This window comes from Cnephaeus nilssonii, assembly GCF_951640355.1.
Source record: "Cnephaeus nilssonii genome assembly, chromosome: 14".
NCBI classification, from domain to species: Eukaryota; Metazoa; Chordata; class Mammalia; order Chiroptera; family Vespertilionidae; genus Cnephaeus; species Cnephaeus nilssonii.
The window spans coordinates 29,532,538-29,552,420 of record NC_137085.1 but is presented as its reverse complement, the minus strand read 5'-3'; the positions used below and the strand labels follow the sequence as shown (position 1 = coordinate 29,552,420).

The 19,883-nt window shown below is 51.2% G+C and overlaps 1 protein-coding gene across 4 annotated transcripts; it reads left to right on the top strand.

Moving 5' to 3' along the window:
- Positions 1-6,825: 6,825 nt before the first annotated feature.
- Positions 6,826-15,620, top strand: DNAJB5 (DnaJ heat shock protein family (Hsp40) member B5). Of its 4 annotated transcripts, XM_079789870.1 has the most exons (5): positions 6,830-6,929; positions 7,757-7,898; positions 10,223-10,467; positions 13,274-13,875; positions 14,008-15,620. In XM_079789870.1, the coding sequence occupies exons 2-5, from the start codon at positions 7,831-7,833 to the stop codon at positions 14,239-14,241; spliced, it is 1,149 nt and encodes a 382-aa protein (XP_079645996.1). In that variant the 5' UTR covers positions 6,830-6,929; positions 7,757-7,830; the 3' UTR covers positions 14,242-15,620. The 4 variants fall into 4 exon arrangements, with proteins under 4 accessions (XP_079645998.1, XP_079645996.1, XP_079645997.1 ...); XM_079789872.1 differs by lacking the exon at positions 7,757-7,898 and having other exon boundaries at positions 6,826-6,929; XM_079789871.1 differs by lacking the exon at positions 6,830-6,929 and having other exon boundaries at positions 6,966-7,898; positions 13,274-13,891; positions 14,008-14,189.
- The last annotated feature ends 4,263 nt before the right edge of the window (positions 15,621-19,883 follow it).

Genomic DNA, 19,883 nt, shown 5'->3' with positions numbered 1-19,883 from the left:
ACTAAGTGATGTGTGGGAGTGGGAGGAGGCAAGGGTTCCATCACCAACACAGAGGAGATAGGGAGGCACTGAAGAGGCCAGAGTTTTTGGAGAAACTGAGGAAGAGGTAAGTCTGCTTTGTAGTGTCCCACCCTTCCCAAGAGCCCATTATAAACACTTTTCTCCTCCCAGTTCCTGCTGAGCTACAAGTAGGGAAGCTAGTTGGCTTGTGTTTTCTCCTGGTTTTCTGGGCCCTTCTTGTTCTGAGAGTTTCTTACCCATTCTTGCTATTTGTTTTAATGTGACATAACAGGGTTGGTTAACTGCAGTCTGGAGAAACTTTCAGAGGACGAATCCCCACTCATCTCTTTACCCAGTTTGAACACAACCAGTACCTGTAGCAGGAAAGCATCTCTAGCCTGTGGCTCAGAGGCAGATTCTCTACCTCCAAGCCAAATACAAATAATTGTTAACATTTTTATGCACTGGGAAGTTCTAAGTGCTTTGCATAAAGTAATCCATCTTCAAAACAACCCTATGAGATCTGTATTACAGATAAGAAAAGTGAGGAGCAGTGATGCTGAAAGTTTCTCAAGGTTATACAGTCACACAGCTAGGAAGCGGGGGAACCAGGTAGTCTGGCCCCAGTACCCATGTTCTTAATCTGCCCACAGTTCCAGGCATAGCTGGGGGTACAGCCAATGGCCTCTGTCTAAAGTACACCTCACAGAAACAGCTGCTGTGTGGTCCAGCACCTCCCTTTCTACCTACTGGGAATAGACATATACAAGTAGCCAGGCCGACAGCCATGTCACAGGATTTCTTACCACCTGCACAACTCAACCCATTCACTCACGGTGTTCCCATACCCCTCCTCCCTGGAGTTTCCCATGGAGGTCCGTCCAGCTCAAAACAGCTTAATAACAGGTCCCTTCTCCTTTCTCCAGGCTCAGGGAAGCAAAGCATTAGGACAGGAAAAGGCATAAAAGCTGGGCCTCTGTGGACACCCAAATGACAAGATTTCCCTACCCTCTCTCCAGCTGAGTCCTGACTGGAACTTCAGACCCTCAGAACCCTCCTACCAACCGCCACATGTTTCTAGGGCTGGCTGGCGCCTTGGTGCTGCACAAACTCCCACCCACCCTGGCCTGCATTGGCTCAAGTGCACTCCTCTTTATCTCTAGGGAAAGTCATTCCCCCAAGGGAAACAGCAGCTGCCACATTTGCTAAACATGGAGTAATGTGATCTCTGTCCCACCCCACCCAAAGAGTCACTTGAAGTTTGACATTGCTAAACCTGTTTCCTCATCTGTAAAAATCTAGAAAATGGTCTCTTTTCTGTCTTCCTCCTAGGCTGATAGTTGAGTGAGGATAGAATGAGTTAGATAAGAGGAAAGAGCTTTATACACTGCAAGGCACTGGGTGAGCAAGCATGGATTTCTGGCCCCATCTGAAGGCAATGTGTTTATCATTTTCCTACCCACCCACAGGCATGGCTGGGGATATGGCCATGGCCTCTGTCCACAGTGCTGAAGTCACAGCCAATCCAGCTGGGAATCTTCAGTCCCTCTTTTTTCTTTTTCTTTTCCTTTTGTAGTATACTAATTTACTCATAAATAAATTTAATTTACAGTCTTACATTTTAACATTTATCAAAAACAAAAATATAGGATACTTCACAAATTTGTGTGTCATCCTTACACAGGGGCCATGCTAATCTCTGCATGGTCTCAATTTTAGTATATGTGCTGCCAAAGTGAGCACTTTGGTTCCTCCCTGTCCCACCTTTAAGTAAGCATCAAGGTGAGATTTCCAAGCCCAGGGATTGCCCTGAAACTCAAAGCATATTGCCAAAATGGTTTTTATTTCATTTATTTCAAGTATCTTTGTTTTTAGAGTAAATATAACACTCCTTTCAAAATTATAACCGGTACAAATGGGCCAGATGTAATTTAGCAGCTCAGAGAGAAAAGATGTTGCAGTCTTCACTTGGTTTGGGTGAACAGTATGAGGTGGCTATAAAAAGACTGATATAACATGAGGCTACCTGGAACAAAGTTCCGAGTCAGAGGAGAGAGCAGGCTGGCTTATTTGTACACTGTACTGGCATGGGAGGGGGAAAAAATCTAAAAGCTAAATCAGGCTCCAAAACTGAAACCCAGACAGGGGAGCATGGTCTTAGTGCCTGGAATGGAACAAAGCAGAAGAGGAACCCATGAAGGCCTGAGGGGTGTTCAGCCTGGAGAGGAGCAGACATGAGGGATGCAGAGGCTGATACCTGGCAGATGGGACCTATAAGGGCAATGTGACCTCAAACACAGAGCTAAGACCAAAAATGGAGTAGAGGCAGATTTCTGCTCAATGGGACTAAAAGCTAACTGTATATCAGTGAAGGGAGTGAAGCTGTATAAGCATATCAAAGAAGTGTTGGATTGGGGAGGAGGATGCCTCACCAGGTATCCAGTACTCTTGAGACCTATGATGCCAATAAATGGTTAAGTACCTTCTGGTGAGTGCCCAGCCCTGAGCCCAGCTGAGCTGTAGGGAGATCCATGCTTGTACAAACATACATGACCCCCAAAGCATCAGCATAACTAAGTTACGAACTTTAATTTATTTAGTTCAACCTTTTAGACCAACTGCTGTGCCTGCAGCTCTGGGTCCTGACCTGAGAGAAAAGATCAGAAGTTCTGGGAAGCTTGCCTCTAGGACCTGATGTTGCACGCCCTCTGCTGGTCATTCCTTGCACTGTCCTCTCACCCAAGGCAAGACATGATCCCTTGAGCCCTTATGGTACTGGATGCAGCCTCTGGATCCCTCACATCCGCTCCTCTCCAGGCTGAACACCTCTCAGGCCTTTATGGGTTCCTCTTCTGCTTCAGAACATGCAGGGAGATGCCAGGCAAGTACCAGAGAGTTAGATGGCTGGTCATTGTTCAAAGTACAGGATCAGAACTGAATCTTTGGATGAGTTCGAAAATCTATCTAGATGAGGGCTCACCCATGTCTAGGAGGAGGGTTGAGACTGAGACGGGGTTTGGCGAACTGTCTGGTTCAGGACTACGACTAAGGCCAAAATTAGGACTCAGTGTGGGACTGAAGTCTAGACTCAGGTGTCAGCATGTAGTATGTAACCAGGTGAGATGCTATGAGTCTGACCTCAGGAAGAAGTCAGTCTGCATCCCAGGTAATGGGATCAATGTAGCATTCCTGTTCCAGGTGGAAGCATCAGGTGATAAGCACCAGCTCTGGAAAACGCAAGCACAGATACTGCCAGGGGATAAATATAAGGTATGGGGGAACAGAATGAGGTAGTCACTAATCTCTAAAGGCCTCCCAACCTTAAAGATAGTAATGGGCAGGCTAGAGCCCCCTTTCTCCTCAGAAGGTAAATCTCAGCTTCTAGTTCCTATTAAAGCCCCCTACCAACCCTAGTACTGTCACATACAAATCACGAGTACAATTTGGTGACAGGAGAAGTCAAAGGGCTAGTCCTGTCACTGCAGAGAGCTGGCAGCTGTGGGGGTAGTCTTCCTATCTCCCAGGGTTCTGTTTCTACTGGCAACAGTGCCTGGCAGCCTCCCACACCCAGACCTTAGCAACCAAGGGAGCCCCTGGCAACTGCTGCCATGGTAACAAGACAGGGAACTGAGCATGGGATGGAGGGGGAGCACTTCCTCTGAAGCTTTTGGGATATGTGCAAGATAGGGGGCTCCCCCTCCCATACACAGTCTGGGACGGAACATGTGCTCCTGTCTACCTCCCCATTGGCACCCACCCCCACGTGTGCCCCCAGGTTTCCGGTTCCTTCAGGGTGAGGAAATGAGGGACACCTAGGATTATGACATCCCCACAGGGAGGGAGGGTAAATGGGGTGTTTGGAACTGACAAGATCACAGATGCATGCACACACCAGCAGACACGATGTCAGTGTGTCAGCAGCCATGAAACCTCACTTGATCCACTCTTTGTCATATAGACACAGGCGTACACAGTCATTTAATCACACGTGCACACTAACACAAAATCACACACCTACAGCAAAGAACACAGAATCAGGCTCACTACCACACAAAACTAATCACACACACACACACTCTTTCTTACTCACAAGCTGCATTACAGCGATAACAGTACAAATAACTCTCAATCAGACAACCATTCACAGATGCACTCACACACCCAGATAGCTGTGAACGTTCAGGCTAACAGTTAATTTTGTGAGGATTAACTATATGCCAGGCTCAGAACTAGGTGCATCATGTGTTACCTTAATTAACCCTCACAATAATCCTATGAGGTACTGCTGTTGCCCATCCCCATTTTACAAAGAAGAAAATGAGCCGAAACCGGTTTGGCTCAGTGGATAGAGCGTTGGCCTGCAGACTCAAGGGTCCCAGGTTCGATTCCAGTCAAGGGCATGTAACTTGGTTGCGGGCACATCCCCAGTAGGGGGTGTGCAAGAGGCAGCTGATTGATGTTTCTCTCTCATCGATGTTTCTAACTCTCCCTCTCTCTTCCTCTCTGTAAAAAATCAATAAAATATATTTTCAAAAAAAGAAAATGAGGCACGGATGTGGCAAATAACCTCACGAGGTCGACCATCGGTCTCCAGAGCTTCCATTTTTCTACCCTAGCCCTCACCCTGATTCCTCACACAATACACTGGATACACCGGGGCCATGGGACAGAGGGCAGCAATAGGGAACCCAGCAGACAACGGAGTCCGTGCCACCAACACCGGAAAGCACAGCTCTGAACCCTCAGAGTGCTCAGCCTACACGTTAGCGTTCACAAGGACCAGGTGAAGGGCGGGTGACTACATTTTCTGCCTCCGTGTTGGCACAGGCAAGGCTGGAGGAGGCAAAATACACAACTGGAACAGCAGGAAACAGAGCCACGCACAAGCCAGGGCCCCATGAGTCTGGAGTTAGGGGAGTGAGAGCCTCCAGATCTGAGGAGACAGCACCAGTCCTGGCTCCCTTATCCTACTTTGCCCATCTCCATGGCACACTACCCCATTCCCTCATCACCCCACCTCCCCTCCCTGCCTCACTCTCCCTCACTCCATCTCTCCCACCCCTTTGCTGCTCACCCCATCTCCCCTCCCTCCTATTCCTTGTTCCCCACTTCCCTTTCTCACCTTCTCGTCTCCTACCTTATCTCCATTCCCCACCTTTCCTCACCCCCCTCATCCTATCTTCCCGTCCTTCTCTCCTTATCCCCCAAACCCCATCTCCTCTCCATCCCCTTCTCACCCCACTTCCTTTCCTTCCTTCAGACCTCACACTTCTTCACCTGGACACCCACAGTGAGTACAGAAAGAAGACAGGTAGTGGAGACGGTGCAGTACCCCTAGGCCTCTCTGCTGCTCTGCTCTGTAGCCTAGGCACTGATGCTCTACAAGCCTCAGTGTCCAGCTCTATCCAGTTTGCACGACCTCATGGGTGTCCAAACTCTGTCTCTGAAAAAACGGCAAAGAGAGAGAGGTGAGAGCTTGGGCCCTGGCCCTTCCTTTGTCCTCAAACCCTCCAAGAATTCCTTCTCCCTCTTCACCCCGAGGTTACCTCCTCCCCATCCCCCCCCCCACCTCCACCCCCTTCTCTGTAGCACAGATGGGCCTGGGAGACAGTGACGTGGGCGCCAGGCACCGTGTCTGCTCAAGCGTCGGCTTCCGCTGGTGACCGCCTCCGCAGCCCTGCCGGCTCTGAGCAGCGGGGACACCGGGCTGAGATTTAATGGGGAATGGGGGTGGGGTGGGACCGAAATGTAAGATTCTGAGGGTGTTCATAAAGGAGATCATGTGGCACTCCGATGAAGGGCTAAGGCGGGGAGCTCGGATGGGAGAGCTCATAGGAGCAGAAAGAATTAAGAATAGGATAAACCAGAAGATCTTGGGGGGAAGACTGGAGATCATATGGGGTCAAGAAGAGGGAAAAGTAAAGGGTCGGGGCGGGGGCGTGTAAAATGTAGGAATTCAAAGGGAAAGTGGGATGAAAGATCATAGAGAGAAGCTTAATGGGGACGGTGGGCTGCTCATGCACGAGGCAGCTAGGATATGGGGATTATGCAGAGAACGAAAAGGGGACTCAGAAAGGGAATCGTGGAGGCGCTACACCTGGGGAGAACTACCAGGTTACAAGGGAGAGGGCAGAAGGGCACTGAAACTCTGCGTGTCTCCGGGGCCTGTTTTTAAAGGTCGCGCCAGGTAAAGCTAAATCAGGTCAGGTCGAAGACAGATCACAGCTGGATAGAAAACAGGCTAAGAAGGGGTGACCTTTTGACTCTACTCCAGAGACTACACCTCCCAGAGTGCACGATTCTCTCTCCTACCCTCCTAAATGGTGAGAGGGGAAAATGCCCAGAGTCACCGCCAACTGGTGGGCGCACTTTTCCTTTAAGGCTACCTTTGACATTGCACAGGTTCCAGAAGGTTCTCCCGGGATTCCAGCTGTGGCCAGCACGTCCCACCTTCCCAAACCGGAGATTGGACTAAGATCGTGGCGCACCCCACCTCCCGGCTCGGGTCTGAGCCCCGCAGACCAACCAATAAAATCAAAGGGCGCGTGGAGGTGCCACCCTCTGGCCCTTTCACCAATGACAGAGAGAGAGGCGTGGTTGACTGATCCCCGAGTGCACCAATCAGACCCCCACCAATCGCTGCCAGCAGGGTGTGCGCGTGTGGCCGGGTGACAGGGGTGGAGAATGGACGGCTGTGGCCGAGCCACTCGTAGAAAACTGTCCAATTACAGCAGAGGTTTGAGTTGAGTGACGGGCAGACGGCGCAATGGGAAGCGTGGAGGCGGAGCCGTGGGGGCGGGTTCCCGGGCCCGCTGTCTGCGGCCGGCGGGCAGGCGACTCCTGTCCCGAGCGGAGGCTGCGGAGCCGGAGCCGGGGGAGGGGGCAGTGGCTGTCGGACGGACCGCGGAGGCGCCCGCAGCTCCTCACCGGTGAGGGCGCCGATCTAGGACTCGGGGATCCTGGGAGTGTGGGCGTCGCGAAGTCAGGGGTCCTGGGGCCCGGGGGTTGGGACACTGCGGGCCCATCGGCTCCTCTGCGGTAGGGTGGCGGGGACTCGGGCTCTGCAAGGTGCTCGTTGTCCGCGACCCTCTTCCAGGGGACGGCCAGCGTCGGAGCCGGGGGAGGGTCGGGCCAGGTCGGATGGGGTTCCGCCGGGAGGAGGCGTTTCTGAGCCGGCCCCGCCACCCAGCACCGGTGACATCACCGACCACCCTCCCCCGCCCGAGCCCCCTCCTCTGCTCGCCGCGCCTTTTGTCCCGGCGGGGCTCGGCTCTGCCCCGCCCCTCCCCGCGCCTCGGCGAGGGAGGAGACTCCCTGTCAGTGACTTCATTGAGTAGGTTCTTGGGGCTTGGGGTCGGGTCCTCCCCATAGAGAGGCGGAGGAACTTAGTGCTTCTCAGGCCCTCACAGACCATCACACCTGTCACAGGTACACGCGCCGCCACTCACACACACACGCTCGCACTGCCAGCCTTACTGTCACCCTGCCACACAGCCATTCACAATCAGCCAGACATTGCCGCCCGTAAGAGCTGGCGGCCACTGGACCCCATCCCTTCACTCTCCACACCTGGGCTTCAGGTCCAGCTCCTGTTGCACCGGACAGGCCTTGCTGGGTAAGTGCCTCTGAGAACCTGAGGAGGTGCCGGCCAGAGCTGCGGCTTTCCAAGCAGGCTCTCCCCGGGGGAGCGAGCAGAGGTGAGGGGCTGGGCTGGGCATGTTTAAGCGCACAGTGCTCTCCTGCCCATCCCCAGCAGCATCCCCACCGCAGGCCCGAGGAGCTTTCCGGAGCTTCCCACACTCCTGGGGAGAAGACTTCTTAGCCAGCTTGATGTTTAAAATTCAGCTGGAGCCCTTAAAACTTCGAGCGTGGACGCTGAATGGGTTTGTAAAGTTCCGGTAAGTCCCTCCGGAGAATGGCACTCATGTCCATGCCAAGTCAGATTCTCCGCATCACATCCCCCTCCATTGCCTACTCGCCTCCTCCATTTCATCCTCATCTCATTCCCATTACATATAAGTGCCTTCTACCTCACCCCTACATTTGAATGGAGTGTACCCCTTACCATTCATCTCAAACCCTTCAGGCATCCATTTATTTCCCACAAACATCTCCAGTATTTTAATTCTCTACCTCTCTCTTTCAACCCACTGGTAACCCATTTTCAACCTCAGCCACTTCCATTTGCCACCCTTTATCCCCCTCCATCAGTACCTCATTTTCTGTATCAGCCACCTCCCCTCCCTAAACCAGTCCCCCTTGCCATTTCTCCTCATTTTTCATTCCTGCCTCAGCATTAACATCCTCTTTATTCTTCTCCATCAAAGGCAGTGCCAGGCCATGGGGCTCCTTTGTCATTCCAACGCGTGGCTTTTGGGTAGGGGGAGGGAGGGAGAAAAGGGCAATTCTTGAAAGAGAACACCCTGTGTCTGTGGAGGCAAGAGAACTATAGATCTAGAACAGCTAGCAGGTGGGTGCCAGGGAGGAAGCTGGCCAGATGAAGAGGTAATACAGGGACATCAAGAGGATGGTGGGAGAACTGGCAAGTCTTTCATTTGCCCTCTGCCTAGAAGCTGCTACAGTTCTCTGGGGGCACCCTGTTGGTGTGCTAGGGTTCCTTCCCAGTCCCCAGGGAAAGAAGATGTGGGCCAAGGCAGAGATAGCAGACCACCCCCAGATCCTGCTCAGATGGCTTTTACTGCTGCTTCCGAAAATGGCTGCCCTCCCCCAGCTGCTCTTTCTTCTCTGCCTCCTCCAACCCCCGCCTCCCCCACCAGCCGTGACATACTGATAGGGGGAAGAAGGGGAGTACCCACCTTTTGGGAGCCTTCTCTTTGTCAGAGTGAGGTGACTCCCAGAACCATGAGTCAACCCAGCCACCTGCAACAGGCCCTGTGGGGGCAGGAGCTAGGGCCATGATCCCTACCTACCTGGAGTCTTGAGGCCTTCTCTTACGAATTATTGCCCTCACTCCTGCCAGGAAACCCTGTACCCCTCGCTGAAAAACCCTATACCCAACAGAGGCAGAAAAGCAGGCCTTAGCTGTGGCTGCCAGCCCAGGACATTGCTAGAAAGACTCTGGTTCTCCGGGCTTTGGTAGGGGTTGGCCAAACCTCAGAAGGGCTGGAGAATGGCTTCTGGCCATTCTCCCAAAAAGCTTTAGATACAGGAACGTTCCCTTCCCTGCATATTCCCCACAGAGACATTGGTGGAGGGAGGTGAGCATGGAAGAATTGGGGCCTTATGTTTCTCCCTCATATAACAAATGCCCCTGCATCCAGCTTAGAAGGGACTACCAGAGGAGTGTGGGCCTGGCACTGGGCCAGACCCTAAACCACCGGGCAGGCGAGAGAGAGGGAAGGTATTAAGGAAATGGTGGTTAGTGCCCAATTGCCTCCTAACAACTAAGGTTTAAAAGGGCCCTACCACCAGGATGCTTTTGTTCACTAACATTCGTGCTTAGGCGGCACAGACACGTCTTCACACACAGTTTTGTGTGCAGACACTGGGAAACGAGTAAAGGGAACAGTTGCCCTGATTGGGGGAAGGACAGTGATCATCCCCCTACTAATGAGGGAGTTAGAAGTGGCAGTTTCCAAAGGCTGTGAGTCATCCTCTGATCTGAGTCACACGTGAGGCTTAGCATAGTCTGGGGACCAAGAGCAGGGGGGCCTGGGGTCTCCAATGCAGAGAGAACTCCAGGCACCCACACCCTGACTCAGCCTGGTTGGCCAGGACAGCTGGCTGAAGATGTGGGCCTGTCCCCAGTCCTAGGCCACTGCCCCAGCTGCCCTTAGCCTGGGCACCATGCCTGAGGCATGGCGTAGGAGACCACGATACTCAGGTGACCTCACTCCGTACATTGATCTTCACCAGCTTCTGTGCGTGGCTTTGTCAGTCCATGGTGCCACCTCACTCAGCAGGTCCTTCCGGGGGTCCTCAGTCCGGCCCAAGGATGTGGGCCTTAGCCTAGCTCCAAGAAGTGGGCCCGAGCCGCCCGCCTGCTGCTGGGAAAACCCAGGAACTGAGGAAAGAATCACAGAATCCTAGAATGTCCAAGCCGGAAGAGATCATCTAGTCCAAACCTTGCTTTTTACTGATGGGGAGACAGAGGCCCACAGAAAAGTCACGCAGTGACTTTTAGGGATTGCAGGATCATCAGGAGCAGGGCTGGGGCAGAAGGGAATAGAGGCACCAAGGATTGGCCCTGGATTTCTTTCAGAAACAAGGAGGCCAGTGCCGGTCCAGTGGCTGTGATGGGAAAGGATTATTACAAGATTCTTGGGATCCCATCGGGAGCCAATGAGGATGAGATCAAGAAAGCATATCGGAAGATGGCCTTGAAGTACCACCCAGACAAGAACAAAGAACCCAATGCTGAGGAGAAGTTTAAGGAAATTGCAGAGGCCTATGATGTGCTGAGTGACCCTAAGAAACGAGGCCTCTATGACCAGTATGGGGAGGAAGGTAAGAGAGCAGCGCTCCAGCCTGATATTGGACCCCTGTCCTTGTCTGGGGTCCTAGGTGACCCAATTCTCATAACAGGGAACTGGAGACTGAGGAGGGGGTAGGGGAGGCGAGTGTTCCTAACACTGACACCCAAGGGAAAGAAGAGACCACCCACTTCCCAGCCTCAGCTTACCATAGTGCCCCCCACCCCGCTCTGCCCCTCTCCCTGCTTAAGTTCAGGCCTTATCGAGGTCTGAAGCTAGAACCGGAGGCCTTCCCCCTCCCACTTCCCCCTCCCAGCCCTTATTAGTCCTGCCTGAAGTCCCTGCTGCTTCATTGGCTGATGAGGAAGGTTAGGAAAAGGGAGTGTATGGCTCTCTGTGGACAGAGCATTTACATTCATCAGCATAAAAGTTTGACCCTTAAGCAGCCTGGGAATTAACCACTGGAGCGCTGAGCTAGAGACATGGTTGTTCCTTCTCTGCCCGGTTCCTGCCCACTTCGGGCCATCAGAACAGAGGTACGGCTTTGCCTCCCTGAGGAAGTGGCAGAGATCCAAGAGTGGAAGGGAAACTGCTGCTGGCATATTGCCCCCTCCCTGGGGTAGCTGGTGGCCACGCACAGGGTGGCAGGAAAGGCCCAAATAAAGCCTCTGAGAGGGCGGCCCCTCCCAGCACATCCCACGGGCATGATGTAGCAGCTAATTCTGGGCCTGCCCCTCAGGGCCGCCTGCCACCCGCCAGCCACAGGCACCTGTCAGGCTATATTAAGAGACATAGTCACAGCTGAGGACTCTCCTTCCCGGGAGAAACTGTCCTTCCTCCCTAACTACGTGCACCTTTCTTTTACATTCTCCTCTTTACTCTCCCCACTGTAGCCTCAAATTAGATAGGCTAACCCTATGCCCTGTGCCTGATACAGAGTTTCCTCTCCTCCTCCTTGCTTGGTGTCCCATGCCATTATCTTCTGGCACCCCAGTCCTCCCAGCCCCCTCTCCTATGTCTCCAAGCCACTAGTTCCTTCCATTTTTTCCCTGCTCACCTACCAACTCCCAGATTCAGCAGGCGCCTTCTGGATTCCCCAGTACTCTCTCAGCTAAGAAGGTGTTTTTCCTCTGGGATGGAGGAATGGGAGAAGTTGAGGCGGGGAAAGAGGGTCGCCTTGCAGACACTATGCCACCATGTGACCTTTTTGGGAATTGCACTCATTCCTCCACTTGCCTCACCTTTGTTTAGGAAGAAGGTGAGAGCTGGGAGAGAGCTGGAAACTTAACCCTTCTGCATGTCCAAGCCTAAGTGAAGGGCAAAGCTCAGCCCCTAGGCCCAGACACTGATTTCTAAAGCAGATCTGCACCCCAGGAGGATGCAGCACAGCCTTAAAGGAGACAGCCAGAGCCTGGGGAGGGAAAAGCAGCCTTGGAAATGTGGGTTATATTTCTGTCCGCCCTGCCTCCTCCCCATCAACCAGACAGAACAGTTGTGCACATAGACTCTGTACTCAGCCTGGCTGGGGACAAGTTGTTCCCAGCTTGAAAAGGGGGTGGTAGTGGTACAGCAGGAATCCCCACAGAGAAATTACCCCTTCCTGTTGTCATTAGTCCAACCTCCCTCTTTCGCTGAGCTTTGCCAAGCTCCTTGAACTCACCTGATAATAACACCTCCACAGAAGGAAAGAACAGACCCTGCGTCTTAAGGAAGGGGTGAAAAGGCAGCTGCCACAAGTCGCTGAACTGCCTACCACTTGGCCTCTCTAATGAAATCCAAATCTAATGAGGCTCATTTAGGCTCTGGCTTCCGTAGCCAATTGAAATTCTAGATAAAAGGCCTTAAAAAAGAGTCCCTTGCCGTAGCTTGGGCTCCACCCTAAGTCTACACGTTATAGATCACTTCTCAGTATTAATCCCCACCTCGATCCTTCCTCTGTGCCCTACTCTCCCCATCCTCACCACTGCCATCCCCCCCTTAAGGCTGCCTCCTTAGACAGGACCTAACTCCAGCAAGAGCAGCTGGGGTCCCCACCCACAGTGTGCCAGCTCATTCATTCATTTTGGCTGCTCTGATATTAAGTGTGAGGGGTAAGGCTTGGTGTTATATAACTCCAGGGAGCTCCATTCCCATTGTAGTCTATGTCTCTCCAATGTGTGAATGGCACCCCCTGGAGTTGTGCAATCCTGTGAACCCTGACTACGGGAACAAAGCATTTGAAAACTTTTTCTAAAGAAGTAGCTCCTCATCTCCAAGCTAATGAGCTTTCCTGTTTTTTGGGAGTCCTCCTTATTTCCCGTTTGGTCAGAAGTCAGGGAAAGAAGAAACGGCTAGAAGCAGAGTGAGAGTGGGCCTCCTCCTGGACCGGATCCCTACTTTATTTGGGACAGGTCACTTACTAGCCCCTGTGTCATCAAATCTTGCCCACTTGCCTCATGCTCTGTGTGTCTTTGGAGATAAACAAAAATTTCAGTGCCAGATATGACTTGTAATGTGACCCAGGCCAGCCACTCAAAGCTCGGAGACATCTTTGGGTCATGGGTACATGGGAGAGATTACAGGACTGGAAGTCACATCCTCCAAGATTTCCACTCTTAGCTTTTCCACCCACTGGGAAACTCAGCCTCTTTGAACCTCTGATGTGCTTTATTAAAAATATAATTAAGAGTAAAAATTAATCTTGCCAGAGAACTTCCTTACTGTATTAGGCCAGCCCTCTCTCTGGGAGTTAAAGATTTCGTCTTTCTCTAGGTCCATGAGTTGGGAGCTAGAGAGCAGGGAGAGGAGACTGGGGTGGGGCCCAGACCAGCCACACTGTCCCTAACTTCTCCTCCCTCCAGGCCTGAAGACCGGCGGTGGTTCGTCAGGTGGCTCCAGCGGCTCCTTTCACTACACCTTTCATGGGGACCCCCATGCCACCTTTGCCTCCTTCTTTGGTGGCTCCAACCCCTTCGATATCTTCTTTGCCAGCAGTCGCTCCACTCGACCCTTCAGTGGTTTTGATCCAGATGACATGGATGTGGATGATGATGAGGACCCATTTGGCGCCTTCGGCCGCTTTGGCTTCAATGGGCTGAGTAGGGGTCCGAGGCGAGCCCCGGAACCACTGTACCCTCGGCGCAAGGTGCAGGACCCACCTGTGGTGCATGAGCTGAGGGTGTCCCTGGAGGAGATCTACCACGGCTCCACCAAGCGTATGAAGATCACAAGGCGGCGCCTCAACCCTGATGGGAGAACTGTGCGCACCGAGGACAAGATCCTGCACATCGTTATCAAGCGTGGCTGGAAGGAAGGCACCAAGATCACCTTCCCCAAAGAGGGTGATGCCACACCTGACAACATCCCTGCTGACATAGTCTTTGTGCTCAAAGACAAGCCCCATGCACACTTCCGCCGAGATGGTACCAACGTGCTCTACAGTGCCCTGATCAGCCTCAAGGAGGTGCGGCCTGGGTCAGGTTGTGTGTGTGCTGAGGGGGGATGACAGGGACATCCTTTCCCCGTTTTAATCTTTTTCTCTCTTCCCAGTCACTCTACCCCACCGTTTCCTCACTGTCTGTCTTATTTTCCCCAGGCACTGTGTGGCTGTACCGTGAACATTCCCACCATTGATGGCCGAGTGATCCCTTTGCCCTGCAATGATGTCATCAAGCCAGGCACCGTGAAGAGACTCCGTGGGGAGGGCCTTCCCTTCCCCAAGGTGCCCACCCAACGGGGAGACCTCATTGTTGAATTCAAAGTTCGCTTCCCAGACAGATTAACCCCACAGACACGACAGATCCTTAAGCAGCACCTGCCCTGTTCCTAGGCTCTGCCCCAGCCAGCCCAGAGTCTACCACAGCAATACCCCCACACTCACCCCACCCAATGTGCACCCAACTTGATGTCCACTGGACACTGGCAACTTATTTTAAATGCAAAAAAAAAGCCACTGGTTTTCAGGAAAATGTTCCTGTCCCTGACCCCTTTCAGAGCTGGGCTGCCTTGGGGGAGTGGGAGGGAGGTGGGGAGAACTAGCCCAGACCAGGGGTCAATTTTCATGTCACTAGCTTTGAATCCAGTTCCCACTCCAGTGGCTGGAGAGTGACCTGAGTGCTACTTGAAGATATAGAGATTCCCTGTCCACGCCTGTAAATAGCATACCCTCCTTCCCCTCAGCTTTGCTGATACCTCGCTTCTCCCTTCCCTTTGGCTCCCGCCTATGGGGGAGGAAGAGGATAGAAAGGACACTGCTTTCCCACCCCTGCCCCACCTCCTGGTCCACAGTGTCCGAGGTTTTCACACACATATTCACACACACAAAGCACTCGCCTAGAGCTGTCTGTGCCTCTCCCGGGTTGAGATAGAAAGGGAAGGTCCATAACTGGGCCACTGAGCACGAGACACTTTTCACTGGGGCAGGGAGGTGAATGGGGCCCTCAGCAGCCTCCCGGACAGCTCCCCTGCCCAGACCCCACAGAGCTGAAAGTTCTGTCCTCCCTGTTGCTCTCAGGAGTGTGCAAGCCTGGAGGGAGGGGAAGGGGGCCTGCTGTATTAAAGCTAATGGGGAGGGGGCGGGCAGGATCCATCTCCCAGCCTTCATCAGGAAGGGAAAGGGCTTTGGGGTCAGGTGGCAGCTATTCCCCAGCAAGAGATTCAGGGTCACAGGTTTCTCCCCACACCTCTGAACTCAGGGCCTAGCCACCCCAAAACTTCCAAATCCCATTTTTGTGATATGTGTAACTACTTATTTCTTACCCTTCATGGAGGCTGTGTGGGAAATTTCCAGCCCTTTGATGCCTATGTGACTCCACCCCATTCCCAGAGTTGTGAAAGATCCAATATAGTGCAGGATCTAGGGTAAGACTACTTCAGCAAGGTCCTGGGGTGGGGTCTTTAGGTTTTCTCACTTTGACAAGCCCCTGAATGTTTTTATAGTAGTTTTTTTTTTTTTGTATTTTTTGTAATGACAGTATTATGAAAAAAATAAAATATTTTAAAAATATGGCATCTGAGCCCCAGCCAGGTGGCTCAGTTGGTTGGAGCACCATCCTGTACACCAAAATGGTTGTGGGTTCAATTTCTGGTCAGGGCACATACCTAGGTTTCGGTTCCATCCCCAGTTAATCGCATTAGAGAGGTTTGATCTCCAATCAGAGCACTTATGAGAGGCAACTGATCCTCTTGATATTTCTCTCTTTCTCTTGCTCTCCCTTTCTTTCTCTCTCAAATCAATCAACACATCCTCAGGGACGGATATCTATACATATAAAAGGCTAATATGCTAAGTGTCCCCTCAGGAGTTTGACGGGGAGACTGGGAGTTCAATCGCTTGAACCAGGGGGTGGTATGGAACATGGCGGGCAACCAGCGGTGGCAGGGTGCTGGGGGCGCTGAGGGAGTGAGGGCAGGAGGAGGTGGGGAGGCAGGGAACCTGATCGGCCCTGATGGCCCGCCTGGCCTAGGGACCCTACCTGTGCATGAATTTTGTGCACTGGGCCTCTAGTATACATAATCATCTGACTAGAAGCAATGAACCTGGGCTGGAGGTGGGTGTGCAGTGCCAATATCAACCTTCCTCTGGGGCCCTGGTCCCCTTTGAGAAGCCAAACAGGACTTCAGTATAAGGTGGAGCTGATTCCCTCCTTCCTCTAAGCCCAGACTCCAGGGATTTCTAAAACATACACTCCACACAACAAAGACAGAAGATACCACTCACTATAAGAAGAAACAAATCTATTTGGAAAGAATAAATATCCTTTTTTATGAGAAACAGAGACTATCCTCTTTGAAGGCTGTGCTATCACAAGAATGAAAAGATTTTCTCTACAGGAACTAGAATTTTCCTTTGAGAGAAATTTCCCTCTTAGGAGGAGATGGAGGAGGACTTTCTGGATGACTAGAAAAGACATATCCCCACAGAAAGCCTGAGGCAGTGAGGAGAGCTGGAGGTACCTGGGATCTTTGGTCCATGCTGGTGGGGTCTGGCTGGGAACACAGGCTCCCTGGGAGGCATGGACATCGTAGCTGATCCTCAAATCTCATAATTTTCCAGCGATGTGTGTCCCGGTCTCTGAGCCACCTGTCCTGCTGAGACAGCTCTGGTCCTCAGGGCCTGTGTGCTGTGCTGACTGCAGGGTACACCCGTCACTTTCCTTGGATCTTGGTAGAGAGGAGCCCTGTAGTCCAAGGAGTGCCTATTGTGGGCTCTGCCCAGGCCTAGACTTTGTCCTGGTGCTGATTTTCCTCTGCACCTAAGCCCAGATTCTTCCCCAGGATCCAGCCCAGGATGACCATGCCCCACTGGGCTTCAGTGTCCCCAGTGCCATGAAGACAGCTCTGCCTTCACCTGGTCCTGGGCTCCACACAGAAGTTGACACTGAATAGGCTCTTCACCAGAACCTTTTTGCCCTTGCCTTTTTCCCTGGGACAATGCCAGTGAAAATAGTTTCTCATCCTTTTATTCAAGGTACTTTCAGAAGGAGCGTGCTCCTTCCAGTGCAGAAACCAAGGGCTCTTGTTCACAAGGGTGTCTGCTAATCCCATGGCCTGGGCAGGGAGAGCCCCAATCCTGCATCTCCTACTCAATGCTCCCCTATTTTGGATCTCCTAGTAGGGTTGTGCCTCTTGACTGGGGCTAAACTCTTGTCCTGGCTCTTCCCTGAGGCCTGAGGCCTTGGGATTCAGGTCTGCTGGGCCAGATACCTGCCTCTGGTCTCCATGTGAATACAAAGGATATAGGAAATTGTCATGTCCCTACTGGGCACTCTCTGAGATGGGACTATGAGATTTTAGAAGCCAAGCTATCTGAGGCCAGGGGCACTTCAATGAAAAAGACCTGAAGCTGACTTTGCCTGCAATTTTAGCCTTACCCTTAAAGGTTACATGGAGGATTTGTGGTCTTTTAATGCCCATGTAACCCTACACATACATGGAGGGAGGGAAGAAGGGAGAAAAGGAGGGAGATAGAAAGAGAGACAGAGAGAGAGACCTGTATAAAAGTCAAGACAGTAAAGGAACTGGGGGAAAATTCCAGTTCAGCCAGGTCCTAAGAAGTGGGGGGTCTTTATTGGGTTTTCTCACTTTGACAAGGCCCAGAATCCTTTTATAGTAGGTGGTGTGTGTGTGTGTGTGTGTGTGTGTGTGTGTGTGTGTGTGCGTGTGTGTGTGTGTGTATGTGTGTGTGTGTGATTTTGTAATGACAGTACTATGACAATCATCTGCTTATTTGTATGACCATAATATTTAAGTCTTGGCCATCCTGAATTTTGGGCAACCAGAAATTTGGGGGTGGGGGGTGGGCAGGGAGCATTCCTTGGTCACTGGAGCCCCTTGTCCACTCAGATAGCCATTTAGTTTCTGGGCATCCCCCAGACTCTCATAACATCTTCTGATTGTGGCTTAGGAGCTGGAGTCTTCTTAGACTTCACTTATCTCCCTGAACTCTCTGGCCCTTGAAGAATCCCTAAATAATCTCCAATATCTTTTTCCCAAACTGGAAACTCCAAGAAGGTGCTGACCTCTATGGTGATCCCCTTCAGACACTCTTCTCTCTGTTCTCTGCCTCTGGGGCACTGCTGGCTTCTGTTGGGACACAACTCCACTTTCATCCCCTGGGTCATGTCCTGCCATTGTTTGATTTGGAGTGACTCTGGACTGTCTCTCTTGTTCCTCATACACTCATACTCTATCACAATTTATCCCTTTTAATGGGTATGAAGAGCTAAAACTGTGTCTGCTCTTCTCACTAAGGGTCCTGCATGAACCATGATTAACATCTCAGCGGCCTCTGGCCTTTCTTGCTCAAAGCTGAGGGGGAAGGATGAGAACTATCCAGGGTATGAACTGATTTTTTTTTTTTTTTTTTAATCAGCTTGTCTCCTGACCTGCCTAAGGTTTTCTTTTGAAGAACCTTGGCTTAGCCATCCCTGAAACATGGGTGGCTGAGAGAGAAAGTAAACTGGGGAAGGAGCCATGATTAGGTCTCTATCAACTTAACAGTTTTATGTATGCAAGGACCTTGAAAGGTAAGCTCTACCTCTGCCACACTCAAAACCATATAATCTAGGCTTCCTAGTGCTTGTCAATCTAATGCCTACATTAAGGAAGGAAAGCTCCCAAGAGGCATTCAGGCAGTGTTCCTGATTTATTAAGGGTACTAAATTTCCAGTTTCCAAGGACTTCCCAGAAGGGGGCAATGTATAGTTGGCAGAAAGCCATGAATACACATTTCTAGAGGTCCCGCTTTGATTGAGCTGCCCCAGCTTCTTGCCCAAATAAATCTTTAGGGTATTTTTCAGTTGCTTCAAGTCTAGGTTCTCTTTTTTGAAAACATTGATAAGTCATTTCCTGACCCATTCCCTGCATGACTCAAAAAGTCACTTTTTATCTCCTCTGAAGAATCAGCCCCGAAACCTTTACTGGGCAACTTTCTGAATTCCTTCATAGCTTACATTTGGAGCCCTTTCTCGGGATCTGCCTCAGACCTTTCCCTAAGTCATTCTCTAACTGGAACTTTGCTGGGCCCTTCACATGGAAACTTCCTGGATGTCACAATCCAATCTTTCTTAGATCCTTGCTGCTTTGGTACATAAACACAACAGGCTTTAAAAGTCTATGATTTTACTTAGCTAAGATTTGTCTATTAGTTACCCTGAGGCTGCATCAGTGCCAGAGTATCTTGGAATCTACAGGCCAGGACCCACTAGTGTTAAATGGGACTCTTTCAAAAGTGAAACTCCTCTTGTTCCAAATAGTATTGCTTATAGGACATTCTATGCAAAGAATGGAAACTGACACATAGACATGGACGGCTAGGCTATACTGAAAAAAAGTAAAAACCCACAAATTTTCAATCTGCTTCTCTAACGGGTATTAAATTTCAGTTGAGGTTCCAGAAAAGGACACTCAAGAGGCCTTGGGATGGAGAAGAAGGTAGTATAGTAGGAATGGTAGCAAGAATGTGCCTGAGGTAGGGGCTGGGTGTGAAGCAGGGCTCGGGGTTAGGAAAGCAAGGGGAAATCTTTAGCCTGCATTTAAACTAAGGGGCAGAGGAGTGGGCATCTCCCTGACAAAGCAAAGGGAGACTCCAGTAGAGAACACCTCCCAAAACAGGACAGTAGCTACAAGGAACTCACTGAGCAGAGAGGGAAGACCCTAGAAGAGCTGGCTTCATTATGTTGTAAATGGTCCCCCCAGGTTTAGGGATGTGAGCGTTGCTCTGGTTTGTCTTCAGTGCTCTGCAATAGTCGCATTTCAGCAAGTGACTCTAAAATAGCCCTAGAAGAATGAAAACATATAAAATTATATACATCACCCAGCAAAGACTGGAAGACTCATCGGTTCCAATGATTTAATGAAACCTCTGTCCAGTCATTAACTGACCACTAAGCTAACCAAGCAGTGGTCACACACAACAAACAATATAGACTTCACAGAATTACTTCAGAAAAATCACTATGCAAACAAACT